This window comes from Protopterus annectens, chromosome 8.part1 (genome assembly GCF_019279795.1).
Source record: "Protopterus annectens isolate FY-2018-M chromosome 8.part1, PAN1.0, whole genome shotgun sequence".
Taxonomy (NCBI): Eukaryota; Metazoa; Chordata; order Ceratodontiformes; family Protopteridae; genus Protopterus; species Protopterus annectens.
In genome coordinates this window covers 361,973,323-361,995,223 of record NC_056742.1, presented here as the reverse complement: position 1 = coordinate 361,995,223, position 21,901 = coordinate 361,973,323, and the positions used below count along the sequence as shown (strand labels likewise).

Genomic DNA, 21,901 nt, shown 5'->3' with positions numbered 1-21,901 from the left:
GATCGCACCATCATATAGTTCCTTACCATACAAAATGTAGGCAATGTATTTCAGATCGCAATGGCCTAGCACTCAAGTGTGGGGTCATTTATTGCACTGTTCTAACTTGTTGCTACTTGTGTATCTCTGCTATCTTTAAACAAAACAAAAAAAAAAAATCTTGCTTTTTTCACACTTTCTGATATTTAAAAAAGTTCAGTTACATATTTGCTGTTCTGAACTGTTTGTAAGTTTCTTGGAGGCCATTGCTTGCTTGGGCTAAAGGGAAGTCTCTGTTTTCATCAGTGGCAGTGGTAAACACTGAACAGCCTGCCTACCCCTGTGGGAGTGGTTACTGCCTAGAAACTGTAGTTTTATTGGCCATTTTGGGTCAATTCCAAACTCCTTGATTCCCCTCTCTTAAAACCCTCTTTTGTGCATTTTTGCGCATAGCGCAGCATCTGGCAGCACCACTTAATCAGGTTTAAACTATTCCCGGCTCCACAAAGTCTGCTCTTCACTTTTTCCCTTAGAACAGTTCCAAATCTCAAAGTAAGCACTCTATTTTCCTTCTAAAACCCAACAGTGGCTAGGATAAGTGTCTTATAAGTAAACACTAATAAACTAAAGCACTACACCCTCTTATACTCCCTTTAAGTACTTGGCTCCCTATTGGTCCTTTCTGATCAAGTCAAAAAGTAATTCCTTATACTATTTTTGCATGTCCAAAAGTCAGTTTCAGGTTTACTCTCCAGTCTAGCTGGTGAATATGGGAATTGTGAGGCAATGTTACAACTGCCTTATGTAAACAGACCACCCTCTCCTCTTCCCAACAAGCTCAAATATATGTGAGAGATGTAACTATACAGCCAAACTGGAGGCTGAGCTCTCTAGACATAGTACTGACACGGTCAGTCTGGAGGAGAAGGTAATCACACACACCACAAATCCAGTCTCACATAGACCTATCGCAACAGCAAACCAAACACATAAACACATACAAACATACTCGGAGGCTCTAAATAAAAATCTGCCCAAGCAACAGAGATCTCCAAAGCAGACATCCAAGCAACTGCTACCCCACAACAATACCCACGTAACACATAGTTCACAAAGTCAGTGTGCCACACAGTCACAGCCCTTAAGGCTAAACAACACACCTAATACACTTGTAATAGATGGCTCTATTGTCAGACACACTGACGTCCTTCTCACCAGGCTGAACAAGGAGAAGGTCACTGTAAGCTGCCTGTCTGGTGCCAGGATCCGCCACATAACACAAGCACTCAGGTCACTCCAAAGCAAGTACAAATATGACTCCATCATTGTCCATGCTGGTGTGAATGACCTGAGACGTACCTCCCTGGATTACATGAAAAGAGACATAGAGGAGCTCTCTGATCATGTGGCCCAGGCCGGTATGACCCTGACCTTGAGTAGCATCTTACCCTCACCAAGAATAATACCACAGTATAAAGACAAAATGATCAATTTCAACAATTGGCTAAAGTATTGTTGTCACTCAAAGGGGATCCAGTGTCTGTCAGTCTGGGATGACATGCTTGACAAGCCACGTTGCTTCACTAGGGATGGCTTGCACCTGTCACCCCTGGGTTTTCGAATACTGGCCAAGGCTCTTGCCACCCCCATATTGCCTGTTTTAGGCAAGGCTCAAAAGACAAACCCACCTCCTTAGACAACACAAGGAAAAAAAAAGTAAGGGTAATGCTGCTCAACGCCAGAAGTCTAAACCTCAAGATGCACGCACTCGAGGCTCTCCTCAGTATGGAAAATATCGATATCTGTGCAGTAACTGAAACCTGGTTCAAGGCTCCCGAGAGCACCCCAGCGCTACCAGGCTATACCTCATACCATGCTTTTCGGTCCCAAAACTCGGACCGAACCACAAGAGGAGGGGGAGTATCCATATTCATCAAAGATACCCACACCTCCAGGCTGGTGGCACTGCACGAAGCATCTGAGACCATCCATGTGCAACTAACAGTGGGCAAAACTGCCTTCCAGTTTATAGCCTGCTTCAGACCACCCTCCCAATCTCAGGAACCCCACTCGGCCTTCCTGAAGACACTGGAGAATATGAAGGTCTCTCCAAACACCATTATAGTGGGTGACTTTAACTACCCAAACATAGACTGGGAGCACTACTCAAGCCCCAACACCCTAGCCCAATGGTTCCTAGAATTTATAAACTCAAATCCTATGGAACAGCTGGTCACCACTCCCACAAGAGGGGAAAACATATTGGACCTGATCATCACCAATATGGGGAATCTATGTTCCATACCAGAGGAATACCCCTCATTGGTAAGATCTGACCATAAATTAATCACTATGGACATCTATATCCCGTCCCCACCCCCAGCAAAGGAAACCATGGTCAAAAACTTCTCAAAAGCAAACTTCCCACTTCTCAAAATCGAGGTGGAATCCTTCAAAGCCCCAGGGCCAGTGGAAAATACGGCCCAAACCGCAGAATCCTTTACAAATGCATTCTATGGACACCTACAGGAATGCATGGATCATGCTATCCCAAATAAAACCAAGACACACTCCTCCAAAGGCAGGAGACCTGTCTGGTGGTCCTTGGCCATAAATAAGCTATACAACAGAAGGAGGAAACTACTACATGATAGAGCAAAATCCCAAAAAGGGAAGGCATCTCTGATCAGTACTAGCAAGAAACTACGATCCCTCACAAAATCATCTAAGGCAAGCTTCGAAAGAAAAATTGCACAAGATGCTAAAGATAATCACAAGGCTTTCTTTAGTTATGTCAGAAACCTGGGTGGAAACTCCCAAATATGCTCTGAGTTAGTGCAAAATGACAAAAAATACACTGAACCCACAGACATTGCCAACATCCTGGCAGACCGGTTCAGTGCAAACCCCCCCCCCCTCCAAATGGGCAAATGACTATCCCAACAGAGTGTAACCTCCCTGATATCACAGATGCACAGGTGAGAGCTGCCCTCTCCAAAGCAAAAAACACAGCATCAGTGGGACCGGACGGTGTCCCGGGCTGCGTTTTACATGAGCTCCAAGAAGAACTGAACCCTCACTTAAAATCACTGTTCAGTCTCAGCCTTACAACAGGATATGTAACCAAAGAATGGTGTACAGCAACAGTGATCCCACTCCATAAAGGTGATGCCACAACAGACCCCGGAAACTATTGCCCTATAAGCCTAACTAGCCTGGTCTGCAAAGCTATGGAGCGTATCATCATGGAACTCGTAAACAAAGACATTGGGAACCTCCAAACACTGGATCCTACCCAATTTGGCTTTGTTAAGGGCAGATCTTGCCTCTTGAACCTGGTCAATTTCTTTGAAACAGTCACCAAGGCCATAGATGAAGGGAAGGTAGTCCACACAGCCTACCTTGACCTTGCAAAAGCCTTCAACACAATACCCCACTCGGGCATCATAAATAAGATCACCAGCTTAAATATCAACCGCTATTTAACAAGATGGGTTGCAAACTGGCTTAGGGATAGAACCCACATGGTCAGAATTGCAGGTGCCATGTCAGACTCTAAACCAGTTACAAGTGGCGTCCCACAAGGCTCAGTCCTGGGACCTCTCTTGTTCGGTATATATATCTCTGAGGTACAGGCTAACACAGGAGGACTATGGCTGACAAAGTTTGCAGATGACTGCAAACTGGGGGCCATAATTGACTCACCTGCTGACACAAGCATCCTCCAAAAAGGTCTCACAGAGATGGATAACTGGTGCCAGAGCCATGGCCTAAAGCTAAATGCCAAAAAGTGCATAGTCATCCCCTTTGGGAATAACAAAGTGCCCACAAATTACCACATAGGTGGTAATCCATTAAGTACAGAAGAAGTAATTAGGGATTTGGGGACCCAAGTAGATTGCAATCTCTCCTTTGACAATCATATTGCCAAAGTGGTTAGAAAGACATTCTATATAGCCCACCTTATCATGAAGGGGTTCACATCTAGATCAAGAGAGGTCATTGGGCCCCTCTACTCATCAGGCCCATAATTGAATACAATGCCCCATTTGGGATGTACCTTACTCGACACCTGCTACAACTAGAAAGACCCCAAAAGTACCTCATCAAGAGGATCAAGGGACTCAAACAGATGCCCTACGCAGTTAGGCTAAAGAAACTCCAGCTCTACTCAGTTGCTTACCGCCTACTCAGAGGCGATCTGTACCTGACGTATGAAGCCATGTCCAACCCAGAATTAATGGACATGCTCCATCTCAAGAAATCCAAATCCATCAGAACTACATGCACCAGTGACTTCAACCTCAGCACAGAAATAAATAGAACATGCTGGAGGGACAGATTCATATCACAGAGGCTCCCCTTAGCCTGGAACAAAATCCCAATCCATGTGAGACAGAGCCCCTCAATGACCCTCTTCAAGAAGAATCTTGACGTTTGGATGGGAGATCATAAATTTACCCCTGGCATCTCTTCTGTGTCACTGCTAGACAGAGGCATGGTAAACTAACCTTAAATGGGCTATCTTATGTGACCTACTATATAGAAGCACAGTCAACTAGTCTAAGAAGGGTGGCGAAAGCCAAACGCACTCTGGCTAGGCTTGTAAATGCCTTAGGGCAGATAGCCTAGTATCAACCTATGAACATATAAACCTATCATATAGTTCCTTACCATACAAAATGTATGCAATGTACTTCAGATCGCACCATCATAATGTACTTCAGATCGCACCATCATATAGTTCCTTACCATAGTGATATAAATGCTGTAAAATGAGCAGCAGGATCAAGGGATGTGCAGAAAAGAAGGTTCTCTTTCATGTATTGTGATGATAGCTGTGGTCTGTCACTCATTTCTTAAGCTATAAAGGGGTCTATAGAAGATTATGGAATATGGAAGGCTGAAGAAACTGTAAACAGGGAATTTGGGAGAAATAATTATTAAAGATGGATAAGGTTTTTAGACAGTAAAAAAGTCAGAAGTTATTACACTTTGCAAAACTGGAACCACAGCATCTTCAAAGACTGAACCAAAACATCATTTGGAATTTGCCAACTTGTTTGATTGCATTAAGGGCTAAACCCATTGAACTGCTGTGGTCTCAGACAGCATGGCTCTGCATTAGAAAGGTTATGCCAGAGAAATCACAGAGAGCTGTTTGACTGTGTGCCCAGAATAACAGACCATAGTGACTGTGACTCTGGGCTGCTTTTGTCGTTAGCAAGGCATTTGACAGTGCACCATACAGACATTAGTGAAATAATTAGCTTTTAGTTGGTCCTGCAGTGGTAACATGGGCATGCTAAACAAGATAATAGGATACATACCTCTCAACCTCTGAGGAAAAGAAATTTGGACAAAGTCAGAAATAACGGGGGGAACATAAAAGCCCCAAAATATGGACATATTTTAAATATTGCTTCTATAAACTTAAAAAGTGGTTAGAGTAACAGTTTTTGCATCATCATGTATTTTTTGAAGGATATGAAGTTTGAAACTCAAAATGTCTGTCATTATTTAGTGACCTCATTCCTAAATGATTGGCTAGAAAACTACAAATTTTATGAGGAATAGACCAGAAATAGGAGCAAAAATCTGGACATTCTGTGAAAATCTGGACAGTTGAGAGGTATGAGTCAGGATGATGCAGAGAGGAACTAAATATCCCAGCTGGGAGAAATGATTGTTGATAGCCAAGAGTCAGAGGACTTAGTACTTGGCCCAATCTTTTTTTAATGGGTTAGAACTCTCACTGAAGATATAGAATATGAATTGTACAAAATAAGGGACAGAAATAGATTCTGCAAGGTTAAGAAATGATCTAAAACACAACAAAGTCAGTGAAAAGGATGCAAAATAAAACAATTGATAAAGAAACATCCCCCAAAAGAGTACTGTACTGGAGGATAGGAATAACAACAGGAAATATCTAAAAGAGTGAGGGAGTAGCCAGGTAGGCAATTGAGGAAAATAGGACAGAGGCTGAAGGAATGCACTAAAGCACAGGAAAGAGGTATACCATCAGACAGGAAAATCTCCTTCTTCAAAGTCAGTGCGACCTCACCCACATTACAGGGGAAAACTTAAACACCAATTTTGTAAGACAAACATAAGGTGCAATAAGTTCAGAAGAAGGCAACAAAAGTGGTATGTGATGCATACTTGCAGACATACAATAATGTACTAAAGGAACAACTAAAATACTGTTGACATGAAGAAAGTTGGTGCGAGTACGAAAGAAGCAGATTAATACCTTGACAGAATCAGCAGAGTTCATGATTGATCTACTTTTCAAAGAAGAGCTGAGTGAAAATATATTTGTATAAAAAATCTAGATGCATATGAGATTGTCTGAGAGAACTGCAGGAGATTTTTTCAGAGAAATGGTGGAAGATTTCAAGACAATGGGACAAACTTTGTAAAAGAATGGAAATGCCACAGATAGTAAAGAAATTTGGGAGTTCATGGAACAAATATAAAGTGGGTGTTGCTGGAAGAAGAAAATATAAATTATTGAATAAATAGTATCTTTGGCTTTTTCAGGACAGGAAAAGAAAGGTTAACAATATGGTTCTTACCAGCCATCAAAATCTGAATTTCTTTGTCTGTACTTTGTAGTATGCCTGTTTATGAAATACTACATATAATTTTTTTTATAGTCCGTTCATCCTTTATTTATATTATTGTTATTAAAGACTATATGAACATACCATACCACCATCATATTGTTATCTTAAAGACATAACTAGATTGGTTTACAAAAATGTAGAAGAAAATGTTACCTGAATCACATAAGTATGCTATGAGTTCTATATCAGAAGAAAAAAAATATTTAGATAAAACACTGCCGGTACTAGTCGTGAAGTTTACAAAAATAATATAGTTCAAGAAGAAATGTAGTTTTGAGGCATGTTTTAATATATTTCACAGTAAATTGACAATCATTAAGGGATTAGGGGTTGGCATAATGGTTACAATGTTTCCCGCAGAGACACAAGGTAAAGGGTTTGATTCTCAACTTGTGACTAAACTTAAAATGGCTGCTAAGGGCAGCTGGGATAGCACCTACCTATAAACCTATTAAGTAGCTTGGTAGCGCAGTAGCACACAGTGTACTAAACTGCTAATAGAGTAGAAATAAGATTCCGAGAACCTTGCATTTATCTACAATGGGCAATTGTGTCTTAAGTGGAAAATACAGTAGCAGTCAACAATCCAAATAAAATGTAGTTGCCTGGCGCAAAGTATCTAAGAGTCAGTGTAGGCAGTTTACACACAGCCTCATAACTTTCCACAGTATGCAGTTCACAATTCTACATATCTAAATGCTTTTGGGATTGACCTTGCATGCCATGGTTTTTGGCGGATGTGAAAATCATCATAGTGAATTGAAAATGTTGTTAGCCTTCTGCAGTACTGCATACTGATCTCCAATGCTGACTTTACCCACAACCTGACATTACAATAAAATTATTTTGCAGTAAATTATGGCTACAGTAACTTACAGTATGACTTTGCATGACTTTTAAAAGTTCTTAATTGTTCTAGAAGACAAATTCTTGAGCTGTCTTTGCAAATCACTGTCTGTGATTCATTTAAAACTTCACAGCTTTCATCAACTTCTGCCACTAGCTTCCTGAATCTGATCTCTGAACTCCACATAAAAGTGAGATCAGTGTCATTCAGCAGAGAAACTTCAAAGCCATGTTATATTCATAAATGATAGTTTTGTAGTGTGGTAAAAAATGTTGTTTGTGTAATTTGGCTGGACCAAAGAATTGTGTAGTATTAAGATTTAGATCACTAGTAATATGAGGACTTTTAGATCTGGAGATTTTATGTTAATTTTAGAGGAAACTATTCATGCATTTGATTTATAAGCAATGTAATTTCTTTTTATTAATAAGATCATAAAATACCCTTTTTTGTATTTTTACAGATTTTTAGAAGAGCAGACAAAAATGGTAAGTTATATATCTCAACAGTGTTTTTATTTTCCGTTTCCAACAACAAATATATTTTGTTGCAGCTGGGTATGTATTTTTCATTCTAGTACTTCAAAATAATGGATTTGTCATCACTTATTTACTTATCTTTTCTGCTGGTGATTTCTTACTGTATATCCTACCTGGGTCAACAATATCTAGTAAGATATTCAATGCCATTTACACGCACTTTCAATTTTAGTTGCTTATATCCTATTTACATATCTCTCAGCCATCACAGGTTGCAGTATATTATTTGTTAGCTTTCAGGATTCATCTATATTGTGTAGTTTGGTGGCAGGGGACTCAGTATTCTATGAATCTTATTCTCTGTTAAGTTATGCCACAGGTTCCTTAACAGAACTATAGCAAATGCTATGTATGTCTGTTGGTATGCGTAGAGGGGAGTGTTTTGAATGATAGTTTTTTACTAGGTTAGAGAATTAAGACTTGTATTTAACATGATATAAAAGAATACGTCTTGCCTTCCTTTGCAGAAGGCTTATGATGCAGTGCCCTTGCTTCAAAATATACAGTGGTCAGATTGATGAATTATTTATTTAAGCAACAATAGGACATTGATTGCATATTTGTAATAATACAAGTCCCTCATCGATGGAGTTATTTGATGTTTATTACTATTACAAATATAGTACAAGAGGTGCTCAGCCTTATACTTTATTTATTTGACATTTATTAACTGGGTTAGTCTGACTGTGCAGATGTCCTTTTTCAGTGGAGCCCCGAGGAGAAAAGCTTCAAAGGATACAGACATGATAATGTATGACAAAAGTAGATAAGAAAAAACAGAAGAAATGCAGTATATAAATGGTACAAAAAATTAAAATGATAAAATATGAACAAAAGAATTATTAGGTACAATCAAACAGTTATAATAATACATTCACTAAGAATTAGTTTCACAAAATTGTCATAAGTTGTAGGGTAACATACACTATTCATTCTAGATAAGATGTATTAAAATCCAGCCTGCATTTTTGACACGGGTGATAGAGATTAATTTAGAGTCAGGAAATAGATGTTGAGGTTAAGAAAAAGAAGAAAGGGAGAGGTAAATTTAGTAGGATCAGAGCAAGACATACCTCTCAATCTCTTAGTGCAAAAAACATGGATAAAGCCAAAAATATTGGGGAACAAAGGCCCAAAAATAGGGACAAATTTTATATATTGCTCCAATAAACTTAGAAAGTTGAAAAGATAACAGCCATCACATTAGCATGCATTTCCATGAAGTCTGAAACTCAAACTTTGGTCATTATTTAGTGACTTTAATCCTTAATGATTTTCCAGAAAACCTCAAATTTTATAAGGAACAGATCAAAGGTATGAATTAAAAATCTGCACATTCTGCAAAAATCTGGAAGGTTGAAAGGTATGGAGCAAGAGCAGGTCCAGGAATTTAATAGGTGTCCTTTTAGAGCTGTCCTGAAGCAATTTGGGTTAGAAATAGATCTTAAGCTTAGGGGAAGTTCATTCCATGCCTTAGAGACTGATTATAGGAGTTTGCCAATGTTTTTTGGATGGTAGATTTCCAAGGAGGAGTTGCTCAGACCTATGGAGTGTGCGAGTAGGGGTATAGAGGAAGATGAGATCAGATAGTGCAAGACAGAAGTTGGTTTGGTTTAGGTAGGAGTGGCTCAGATGTACTTGAGGAAGGGGGAGTTGATGGTGAAATTCTAGTCATTGTAGGTTGTTTTAGAGATATGCAGTGGCGAGAGTGATAAGGTTAATTTGCTATGAGTCTAACAATTTCATTGTAAGTTAGATCAAGCCTGGATAAGAGATTGGGGATTGGAGCAGCATATAGTAAGGTAGAGAGTACGCAGGCTTGAGCAAGAGAAAGTTTAGCTTCGTTTGAGAGAATATGTATTATTTCTATAGAGCAGGCCATGTTCTGGATGGGTCTTTTTGATACAGTTTTGAATATGTAGATCGGATTTTAGTTTGTCATCTATAATAACTCGTAGTAGTTTTGTTTGTGATTGAACATTAATAGGTGTATTGTTTAGGAAGAGGCAGACAAGATAGATTTGTGGTGGTAGAGAGATCTGGGGAGGAAGAGGAGTAGTTTGGTTTTCTTTGGGTTAAGTAAGAGTTGGTTAGATATAAGCCATTTTTTGACTAAGTGGATTGAGTCTTGGGTAAGAGTGAGGAGGTGAGGGAGATTGTCAGAAGAGGAAATTATAGTGACGTCGTCGGCATATTGTATTAAAGTAGGGTATGAGCAGGAAGAGTGTAGTTTGTTAATGAAAATGTGAAAAAGTAGGGGTTGAAGAATGGAGTTTCGGTGAACCCCTGTTTGGACAGGAAGGAAGGGAGAGAGCAGAGAGCCATTTTACAGACTGGAATCTGGAGGAGATAGCAGGGATAGAGATATTAAGGCTGGATAGTTTAGATAGAAGTAGGTTGTGGGAGACAGTGTCAAAGGCTTTTGAAAGGTCGAGGAATAGGCAATAAACTAATTTGTTGTTATCACAAGATCTAGAGATGGCCTGTACAAAAGATATTAGTGCTTTGGAGGTACTATGGGTAGGGTGAAAGCCATGTTTAGTGGGTGTAAGGATAGTTTCTAGAAGAAGGTGCTCTAGTAGCTGCTTGTGGATACATTTTTCAAGAATGTTGGACAATGATGACAGAATGGCTATTGGCCTGAAATTAGAGGGGTCACTAGAGTTACCTCCTTTTGTGTAAGGGTATAACACAGAATTTTGTTCCAGATATCAGGAACTCTGGCCTCTTGTATTGATCTATTAATTAATATAAAGATGGGATAAGCAATAGACTTTGCGGCCAGTTTAAAGAAGAGAGGCAACAGGTTATCGGGTGAGGAAGAGCAAGTTTTATCTTTCCTAAAAAATGATCTGATATAAGCTATAGGAATGAGCTTAAGAGAGAAGGATGTTGAGTGCATGGAGGGTGAGGGGGAAACTGAAGGGTGTAAACTTATGTCTTTTATGGTTAACTTTTAAATGGAGTCGATGAAAAAGAATCACAAGTATAGCTGTGTCTAAAGCAGAGCTATTATGAGAGGGAGAAGATGGAGAGGATCTACCTGGTTGTAAGAGTTTGTTGATAGTATTCTAGAATTGTTTGGAGTTAGACTGGGGGTCAGTTTGTGATTTTAGGAAAAATGTCTTTTGTCTTGTATGATTTGTTTTTTTTAACTGAATTGCTAAGTTGTCTGTAACATAGAAAATTGAAGGGAGATTTGCTTTTTGTCCAGTTTTTCCAAGCATTATCTCTGTTATGCATGAGGGATCATGTGCCTTGTGTTAACCAAGGGGCAAAATTAGATTTAATTCTAATTTTCCTGATGGGGGCTAATGAGTCTAGAGTGCTTAGAAAGATGGAGTTGAATTTAAGAACAGCTTTTTCTAATGGGAGGTCATGGAGGAAGAACCAGTTAATAGAAGAAAATATCAGGTTAAAGGTGTTAGATTTAAAACTGAATAGCTTACAGCATTTATATTGGTGGAGTTTGCAAATCTGGAATAGAGGTAGGTAGATGGTCGCTAAGTCTATCTGACAATGTAGTGGGGTTTTGGTATAGGTTAGGGCTGGAAACAAGGATTCAGTCCAGTGTAGTGCCAGTACTGGTGTGTTAATTCAGGTGGGTGGGAGAAAGAATCAATTGGGAGAAATCATAGTGGTTAATACTAGAAGTTGGCGAGTCTGAGGTTAACAAATTCCAGTCTGTTTATATCACCTAATATAATAATTTTATAACGGATAGTTTGGGAGATCCAGGAAAGAAAAATATTCTAGTGTAGGAATGTTGTCACCAAGGGAATATAGATGGTAGCAGTAGCTATTTTTTTATGGTTGTTCAATTTTCAGTTAACTATAAGGACTTCAGTGGGATAGAAGTTTGGTATGGAGAAAGTTAGGGAGTAGAGGGAGAGTTGGTCAGAGTATAGAATGGCTACACCTACCCCTTTTTTGTTTAGTCTTTCTTGGCAGATGATATTATAGCCGGGGGTAAGATTTCATTGTCAGATATGTTGAGTTTTAACCAGGTGTCTGAGAGGGTGAGAATGTCTGGAATGTAGAGAGACATCCAAGAATGTAGGTAGGTGACTTTGTTTAATGCACTTTGTATACTGACTGCATGGAAAGTCAGGATTTTGGAAGATGAGGAGGGCTGAGTTTGGGAAGAAGGAAATGAGTAGAGGTGAGAGAATGGAGTGGAATGAAAGGGAGAAACGGAGAAGGTTACAGGCCCTGAGTTTGGGTGAATATCACCTGAGAGTAGTAATTTAAATGTAGGACATTTTGGTTGTGAAAAATTGATGTACAATAAGTGGTATTTTAGCTTAGGTTTCATTTTGAATAGGTGAATATAATTATGAATGAATAGAGCAGGAGTAATAAGGACAGAGCGAGTAACTGAGAATCCTAATTATGAGTAGGTGAGTGTCGGGGCAAGGTTTATGTGTGTTAAGGTGTAATGATAGGATGAAGATACAGGGAGAAGAAAGAGCAAGGTAGAAGTGAGGAGTAGATGTATCATGTTGAGCGGTAACTTAATGGCAATTATAGGGATAGTTTGAGAGATAAGTGCAACCAGATGGAAAGTAGTGTATTGGTGAGGAGAAAGAATTATGTTAGGTTTGAAGTTGGCCTGATCTAATGGGAGGAGGAGTGTCTAAGTAGGGAGGAAGTAAGAGTAGATTGGATGGCTTGTAAGGAAGATTGGAGTGGTGGGAAAGAGTAGGAGGGATGGATACAGTATAAGTGCAGAGTATCTGGGGATTGGTGGGAATGAGGGTAGGGTAGAGGAGCTGAGTGAGCCCGAGCATAGACAAGGTGAATGGAGTGGGTAGAAACACACCCCGGTATCCCAGAAAAAACTATTTAGTTATTCTACAGGTACTGACATTTGTATTTATTTATTTATTAAAAATCCTGATTAATTTATTTGAGCACAATAGTACATTTCACAATATAGGTAAATTGGTTTGGCTGCAGTTATCTTTTAAGTTTGGGTACTTTACTTTTGTCTTCCCTTTTTAAACACAGTTTGCCATATTTAACTACCAAAATGGGGCAGACTTTGAGGGTAGACTGGACAGGACTAAACTAGGAAGGGGAGATAGGTTTGCATGCTGCCGACCCAGTGAAGTGCTCACTGATTGGTACAGAGTATAAGGTTCTATGGCTTAACAAGCAGAGGTGAACCTTCACTAGAACAGCAGCTCTGCTCCTGGAATACAGATTACTGCCACTCCCTTTAAGCCATAAGTACATATCATGCCATAAATCACTTAAATCATATATTAGAAAACAAAAGTAAAGAACAGATATGCTCAAGATTCATTTACAATAATGTGATTGAAACTGTACTGAACATGACTTTTTGTTTTTTTATGATTTCAGCTTGCAAAGCCTAAAGTTTCTCACATGACTAGCTCTAACTTCAAATACTGTCATTCCACCCTTGCTCTAATAGTTTTCTTCTGTTATATGTTTCATCTTTACTTTCTGTCTCTCACTCATTACTGCTCATGCTTGTGACAGAAAATACTGATATATGTTTTCACTTTCTGCAGCATATTAATATAATAACATGTATTGAACTTGCCCACTGGAATGGAACTGCATTATAAATCACTCTCAAAAACTGTCTTCCTCACTGCCATCTGAATAAATGAATAATGTACAACTTGATTGTTTATGTTTATATACAGTCCATGAACTACTTTAGATATTTGAAAAATGAATCATCTTGCCATTTGGAATATGTTATCTAGTGGCTGCTATCTATTATGAAATCACAAATAAGTTGAAGTATATGACTACACCTACAATATCACCTGCTTTCTATGCTTGTATGACTATGGCTGAAACCAAGTAATGCAAACCATTCCTTCAAACCACGGCCAAATAAACATTGTTGTCAGCTGAGAATTTATTTTTCTGTGTAAATAATGCATGCCACGTTGGAGTAATGAATATAGAACTATAGTACATTATTGACTGAATTCAAAATACAAATGCAATTTTAGAAGACTAGAAGCTATTATTATTAAAACATTTCTAGAAAGCAAAGCTATTTTTCAAAAAATCCTACATATTTTCTTTAGGCATTGCAGTGACACCTGCAAAGATTTAAAAATATGACTGGAAAATCATAGCCAATTAATTTTATTGTTTCCTAAGAAGTTGCCCAAAGATGAGTTATTTCACACTTTACTAGCCATAGACAGTTTTCTGGCAACTGTTGAAAGACAACATCCATGAACTATGATTGCACATCTCAGAGTTCTTCTTGATAATGAAGCGGCAGCCAGTAGTGGCATAAGCAGGTCTACATTGTGTCATACATAAAGCAAAGGTACGCTGCCATCTGTAACTGAAACAGTATCATATGTTTTCATATGGGTGATATACAAAATGCAATATTGTGGAGATTTTGAGTGACTGAACATGTCTACTGATCTACATCTGCCCAGCTTTCCATTATACAATATTGGTGGATGTGGCTTTGGTGTCATGAACAGCAGGTTCTACCACTTTGTCTCTTTTCAGGCATACAGATTCATGACTCTAGGGAGATTACACCTTGCTTCATTTCACATTCCTGTGTAAAGTCACATTACCTCAATATATAGCTGTTTAGTACTTTATGATTAGTTTGACAGAAATGGAAATAATAAAAAAAAATCCACTGGTAGAAAAATCTTTGAATGTAAAAGGTTTTCCCTCTCATAAGTTTTATTAAAATTAAAATATTACTTTTTAAGAAGTTTTAGCTTTAGACTAAGAGACTTAACTGACTCTATCATACTTTATATAGGGACTTCTCTAAGGGTAAATACAGCATAGATTGTCCTTCTGAAAAAAACATATTTTAAACAGTTTATTATAAAATCCCAAATCTTATGTGTCTGTTATCTTCACAATTGAATGGATTGCTGTCCATTGGAACAACAGTACAAATGAAAAATTAATACATCTGTTAGTAAAGCATGTATTATGCCATTATAAAATGTGATCTGCAGAGGTCTAATGCATGATAAAAAGGTTGCGAAAAAGCACAAGACTTATCAGCATATACATCACAGATGTTATAGGCATATGTTACAGCTGCCATACGCATAACTCGGATTTACTGAGTCATGAAACAATTATAGCTAAATATCGTTGAACAAATTTAAATCAATGTGTTAGCTGTACAGCACATGGTTCTGGCAGTCAAGCTATTGTAAAATGATCTTCCATTTAATAGTAAAGTATGAAGTAAAACATTTTAGAAATACAGTTCAAATATTTATATCAAATTATTCCATGATTCAGGAAAAAAAACTATAAAGATCAAATTAAGACTTTTCCATAAACTTTTTAAAAATGCTGTCCTCTGTAACGAAGGTTGCTTAAAAATGTTCACAATTTGCAAAGTTTATAAATATATTGGCAACACAATTCCTTTCTGCAACACTGTTGAGCTATATGCAGATTTAGATGATCAAAACGTTGATATGATATGAGTGGTGTTTTTTCAAGGTCACATTTAACTGAAAGACTCAATTAAAAATGGACATAATTACAGAGACCACTGATGTGTGGAGCATTCCTGCCCCCATGTACCTTGCATTCCTACTCCCATGTACTTTGTATCCCTAAATTAATATAATTAATTTGAAGTTCACAGCACCTTGGAGGAGGAAAAGGGATCTGGAAGAAATGGGATAGTCATAGAAATACGAAAGGTTGGTTAGAGAGGAACACATTAAATAGGCTTTAGCCTGTTGTCTTCTCATTAGTAAATGAATGAGATGAAGTAGTGTGGTATGGGCGCTACAAGCAGATGACGGAAATTAGGCAAACACTGGTTAGAATCCACAGTTAGCGATTCATGTAGGTTTTTTGATGTATATTCATGCTGTACTATACTTTATGGCTGATCTGTGCTGTGCACATAGTTTAGTCACAGTTGCTCTCAAGGTCAGGCTGAGTTGACATTGGAAAGTAGACCCAAGTAAGTCATAAAATGAAATAATGAGCTAACCTACCTATAAAATATTGAATGCAAGGTACAAAGCAGAATCAGCATGTGTGGTTTTCATTGACCTAAAGGTACAGATGCTTTTGCATGGATTCAGCGCATTTCCTTCAAATTTATGCAGTATTAGTAGGTTTGAGCATTGTGTTTTAGTGTGAGGCTTCCAGTCTTATTGCTAAGGTAGTGACCATGGAACTGTGCATGTAAACAAAGGAAACGGTCATCCAATGAATTGTGCATATTTTTCTTCATTGACAACTTGGTACACACTACATGGAAGGAAATGTATAGTCTAACAAATTCTTTTTAAATACTCCATCCATTAATTGCAAGTATCTGACTTCTGCTGCATTTTTAGTAAAATGTTTTAGGAATTCTATACAAAATGCAACATGTATACTTGTACACTTTCTGTAATGTTTCCTTTTGAAGAACTATGTTAACTTTACTTTCTCCTATAATCCTTTTCTTTGCTCCTAGTGATCATTTGGGGATAGTTGTAGTGAATGTTGACTTAAAGAAATTGGTGTTATTAGCACTATTCCAGTTGGTGTTATCTGTGACCCAGATAAATGAGAACATTTCAGTCTACTGCAGTGAGATAACATATAATCCCTACAGCAAATATTTTTTCTTGTTAACACAAATATTAAATAGATTTGAGTGAATCTAAATTGAAAATATCTGCTTTATTTTTTCTGAAATATTACATAGTAATATCTAAACAAATGCATACAGCTTGTCAGGCATTGCAGAACTATGTTAAACAGAATGAAACTAATGTTGTGACTGCCAAAAATGCTCTCAGGCTGAATTACATTATAGCATCAAATATGTGATTTATGTCAGATACTTTGATCATTTCAATAACATAAAAAAGTTTCATAGTAATTATTACAGTAAAAAAGTACTACAAATGTGAAGTAACAGAAGAATGGGGTCTTGTTACCTATACTGCAGGAAAGGCATCTTTCCCAAAACATGAACCTTGTTTCTCATGAGTTCTTGACTCTCCCCTTACTGGCATTATATATTCTCCCACAGCAACATATCAAAGCAGAATTGGCTGGTATTGCAACACAAAACCCAGATTTTCTGCACAAACATATGGAACAGTAACCTAATACAAGCATAAAATTCAGCATATCATTCCCAATAAATGTAGTTTTCCAGTGTGCATTTTTGGAAAAACAAGTGTTCACATAATCAAGTAGCAGATGAAAAACTGTTATTTCCCACAGCAAAACTGTCAAATCCAAGTGGATTTTGTGGTGTGTGTGTGTGTGTGTGTGTGTGTTAGTGAGTGTGAGAGTGTGTGTGTATGTGTGTGCATATGCACACGTGTCCCTGTATGTAGACAGTGTGCACAGTTAAGGAAGGAATTGTACCACCTTAACTTTATGATATTACACACACACACACACACACACGAACTCTACATAAATATGTATATGTCTAAGCAGAACCTCACAGTCTCAAAGATGCAGCTTAATTGTCTTCATTTCCCCTTATACTGTTAAGGTCATTCAAAGCCCTTGTCTCTAGAAGAACAGTCATATTGGGCTGCAGGGTTTTGAGCCATATACAGAATTTGGCTGGATTCAGTACATGAGTTATCAAAGGCTGAGCTCATTAGGGAACTGATTTATATAACACACACTGAGAATTACGCAGATGACATAACAGAGTCATCCACTCTGCATATGCTAGTATAATAATATGTATTACATGTTTCTCAGTAGCTCAAGTATATGATTACAGTGTGTGGATATCATACAGCTACTATTACTACTCAGGTCCTTTACCTATAGTTTGCGTGATAGTGTACAGGATTTTGTTAAAACACGGGCCTTCGATTTAATGGATTACTGCATAATGTTGAGCTGTTAAGCACGTAGTTTCTGTAGTTTCCCACTTCCCTTATACTGTCCAGATAAAGATGGCACTCTTCCCCTAAATGGACTGACCTTCAGTTTGTGACTGACCTAACTACAGGCTATTCACAAAAAGCAAAACTCTTGACAAGTTTGCACACTATCAGCCTTTGTCCCTATTTCATCCATGTTTTCATTTAATATATCACATCTCCTCTGTTATCTTGTAATATATTTTCTATTTTTCTTTCATCACCTTTTCCAGAAACTTGTTTATTGTAGGTTAGTCTACTGTTACCTTTTGCTGCATATGTCTATTGAATGTATTAGACATCTTCTCTATACATTTATCTTAGCAGCTTAGTAGAAGTGAAAAAGCACCTAAAAAATTTTAAGAGCAGGTTGGACTTCTATCTAGCTCTGTTAGAAAGTGCCCATTGAATAATCCATGCTTTCATCACATGCATTACTTGTCTTCAAATTTGTAACAGACTGCCTTTTGGAATACTTTATTTCCCTCTATGCACGTTCTATAGTTGACTTTCTTGCTTAACTCAAAATTCTTCCAGTAAAATGTCAAAGGAAAAAAGTAATTGTGCTGGCAAATGTGAGGGAAATGGTGAGGTTCAGTTTTAGCAATCTTGTTTTATTCCAAAAATGGTTTTGATAGTAGCTACACAATCCAATATAAACAATGATAAAGTTTTGGTAGTGAGGAAATACCATTGTCAAATTTTTAGTTAACTGAAATATTATACAATGCCTACTCTCGCTATGTTAAAAGAGTTTAACATAAAAGCAACGGAGATCTCCGTTAAAGTCCTTTAATATTAACCTCTTGGCATCAATCCTTTGAGGAGAAATCATTATTATTTTACGTTCACAGTGTTCTCCATATTAAAACAGGCAACAAGGAGAGGAGTGATCTAGGCTTTGCAATCCACCCACATAGATGCTTTCAATATTATCTTTATAATAACCCTATCTATAAAATCAACTTTCATTTTGTTAGAAACTTCTGATAAATCATTGTCATCATTAGTCAGGCTAGATGCCCTCATAAACTAACTTTTCATTATATTATTAAATATAGATTGTGGATGCATAATACACATATGCATTTCTCTTGCTATGTTTCTTGTATATGGTGGTTCTAATTCTGTTAATTGCATCCTTATGAATGGCTACACCTAAACAGTGAATACTTTGATTTTAAGAGCATGTCACTGACGGTGTATTATAATGAAGAAGGACCAGTAAAAAGAAAGTAATGTGAGAAGGAAAGTGATTACCCATATAAAAACGGTGATAAGAGTACCAATAACGTATTCTAGGAATATTAGTCACATTTGTGAAATTTAAACTTAATTGGACAGTTTTGGCAGTGAACAATATCATCATCTCCTTTCAGCTTATCCCAGTTAGGGGTCACCACAGTGGAACAATGGTCTGCATAATGATTGGCAGTGGCGGTTTTTTATGGTACCGAGTTGCCAGCCTGGCACCCAACCTTCCACAGAAGGCACACACACACCTAGGGCCAGTTGAGAGTGTCCAATCCACCTATAGCATGTCTTTGGGATGTGGGAGGAAACTGGAGCACCCGGAGGAAACCCACACAACCACAGGGAGGACATGCAGATTCCGCACAGAAGGTACCCCAGCAGAGAATCGAACCGGAGAACCTCTTGCTGTGAGGTGGAAATGCTAACCGCTGCACCAGCATGGCCGCCCTCTGGCAGTGAACAATGAGATCAATGAAATTGTAGAAGATTGCCTGTCATTTTGTTTTAAGAATAAGAAATCTTTGAAAAGACATTTGTATAATAGTAATAATTGTGATATTTATAAGTCAGAGACAGCGATTAATACAGTAGGCATTTTCTTGGTGTAACTAAAACTATTGCAGCCATATACTGAAAACTTTATTTGTACATACAAGAACTAAGAAAATATAAAATTATGGTATATGTAGATTTCAACACTGTCAATTTAATTTATTTATTAAGTGGTCAGGAATGCCACCTTTTTTATTTGGGGAAAACTGGATAGGACTTTGAAAGAGATGCTCAGTGAACATAAAGGACATTGAAAGAGTGGCTCAGTGAACATATATATATATATATATATATATATATATATAGAGAGAGAGAGAGAGAGAGATATATATATATATATATATATATATATATATATATATATATATATATATATAGTCATAGATATAAGAAACAGAAACTTGATAATGCTTTAGGTAAGCATGTACAACATGACATTGGTAAACGTGTTTAAATTTTTAGTTTTGAAAGTATTAAAGGTTAGCCTGAGAGATGGCAATGTGATTAATGCATGGAAAAAATTGAATATGAATGGATTATAAGGCTACAGGCCACAGTATATCTTGGTTTAAATGATGAATTTTCTTTAAAACCAGTACTTAACATATATAGCTTATATAATTAATTTAAGTATTTTACTAGTATTTTAATGTCTGTAATATAGAGAATTATCATTGGAGAGCCGATTATAACCTGCTTATGATGTGCTCGAGACATGGATGCTAAGAATTTCTTGGCATCCATGTTGACAACACATAACTTAAGGTTATGATCAGTGAACCAATCATAATTATTTATAGTGCATGGAGTCTTATCTACTCCACGTACTACTAGTTACAAGGAAAAAATCATTAAGTGTTTTCCTGGCTTTCAAAGCTATAAAACACTTAGTGAGCAATGTGAGAGAAGTAGTGTTAGTGAGCAATGTGAGAGAAGTAGTGTAATATAGTCTGTTATGTTTACACTCACCTTTGATGCATCTCAACTCTCTAGATTTTCACAGGATGTCCAGATTATTGTTTCATATTTTTGGTCTGCTCAACATAACATATATAGTTTTTGGACATACCACTGAGGAATGAAGTTACTAAATAATGACATTTGAGTTTTAGAGTTTAGAGTTTCTGTCCTTCAGAAAGTGGATATTAAGACATCCTGTTATTTTAGCAACTGACTTTAAGGTATTTGGGGACAGGTTACAGGTACAGACAGCAGATAGAAACAAATCTTTTATTTCTGTTGCTGTCATTTGCAGTCAGTACAGACAGATTTTATAGACTGGCACTAGGCCCATCCTTAACAACTTTAGCAGGGGGTGCTTAACATTTGTTAAGGTCAGGTCTTTCAACATTCAGGCACTTAACTGGTGTGTCTTTTTCTGAAACCTGTCATGTACCAGTTAAATCTCCTCTATCCATTTCTTTTGGAGATTTATTTGAATATAGCTCCACATATAAGTCACATGTGTCAACATCATGCTCATCACAAGGCTAATCCTTCCCCAATTTATAAAGATCTCATACCTAGATACTCCAATTATGCTTATCCTCCTCTTCCTCAGTTCTACCTAGTTTCACCTCCTGTCCAGTTATCATCAACATTAACTTCAAATAATTGACTGGAAGTGGAGGTAGAAAAGCCTCAGACATGGGGGTACAGGAGGGTCCCCCCATCCCACAAAAATATGTTTTCATCTCATTTTAATATCAATAAACATTGAACCAAAAAGTGTACTTTGATGGCTCATAGGTAAACCATAGAAAATATATATTGCTACTTAATTACTGAACTACTCTTTTTAAAATTCCATTTCATTAGCAATATGGTTATTTTCATTACAATTTTGAAAACAGTTTACTGTATCCAGCTGTTAATGGTCAATTCTGAGTATGTCCAACCAGCCATATAGCTAGACAGGCATTTAGAAAGTCTGCTGGGCAAAAGAATATATGTAGATTGGATTTACCCATATGGTGACACCCAGAACCAAAACTTGACAAATGTATACTGTGATGACTTTCTTGGCCTAAAGAAGGGATTTCCTGTCTCTCACATATTTGTAGGTGGCAAAGCCTGAATATGCTGTAACCTCTTTCTAATATCTGCAATATACATTTCCCTTAAAATCCCATTACATTTGGTGTTATTATCAGTTCCATTATTTGGAACTGTCCTCTTTAAAAGTCTTAATAGACATCT

General features: G+C 37.4%; 1 protein-coding gene across 1 annotated transcript in view; it reads left to right on the top strand.

Annotated features, from left to right (window-relative positions):
• The window catches only part of NECAB2 (N-terminal EF-hand calcium binding protein 2), a 2,586,853-nt gene that overhangs the window by 213,026 nt on the left and 2,351,926 nt on the right, over positions 1 to 21,901 (top strand). Inside the window, exon 2 of the mRNA XM_044081939.1 lies at positions 7,922 to 7,946. Within this exon, the coding sequence (XP_043937874.1) occupies positions 7,922 to 7,946 (25 nt within the window). The remainder of the gene's footprint in view (positions 1 to 7,921; positions 7,947 to 21,901) is intronic.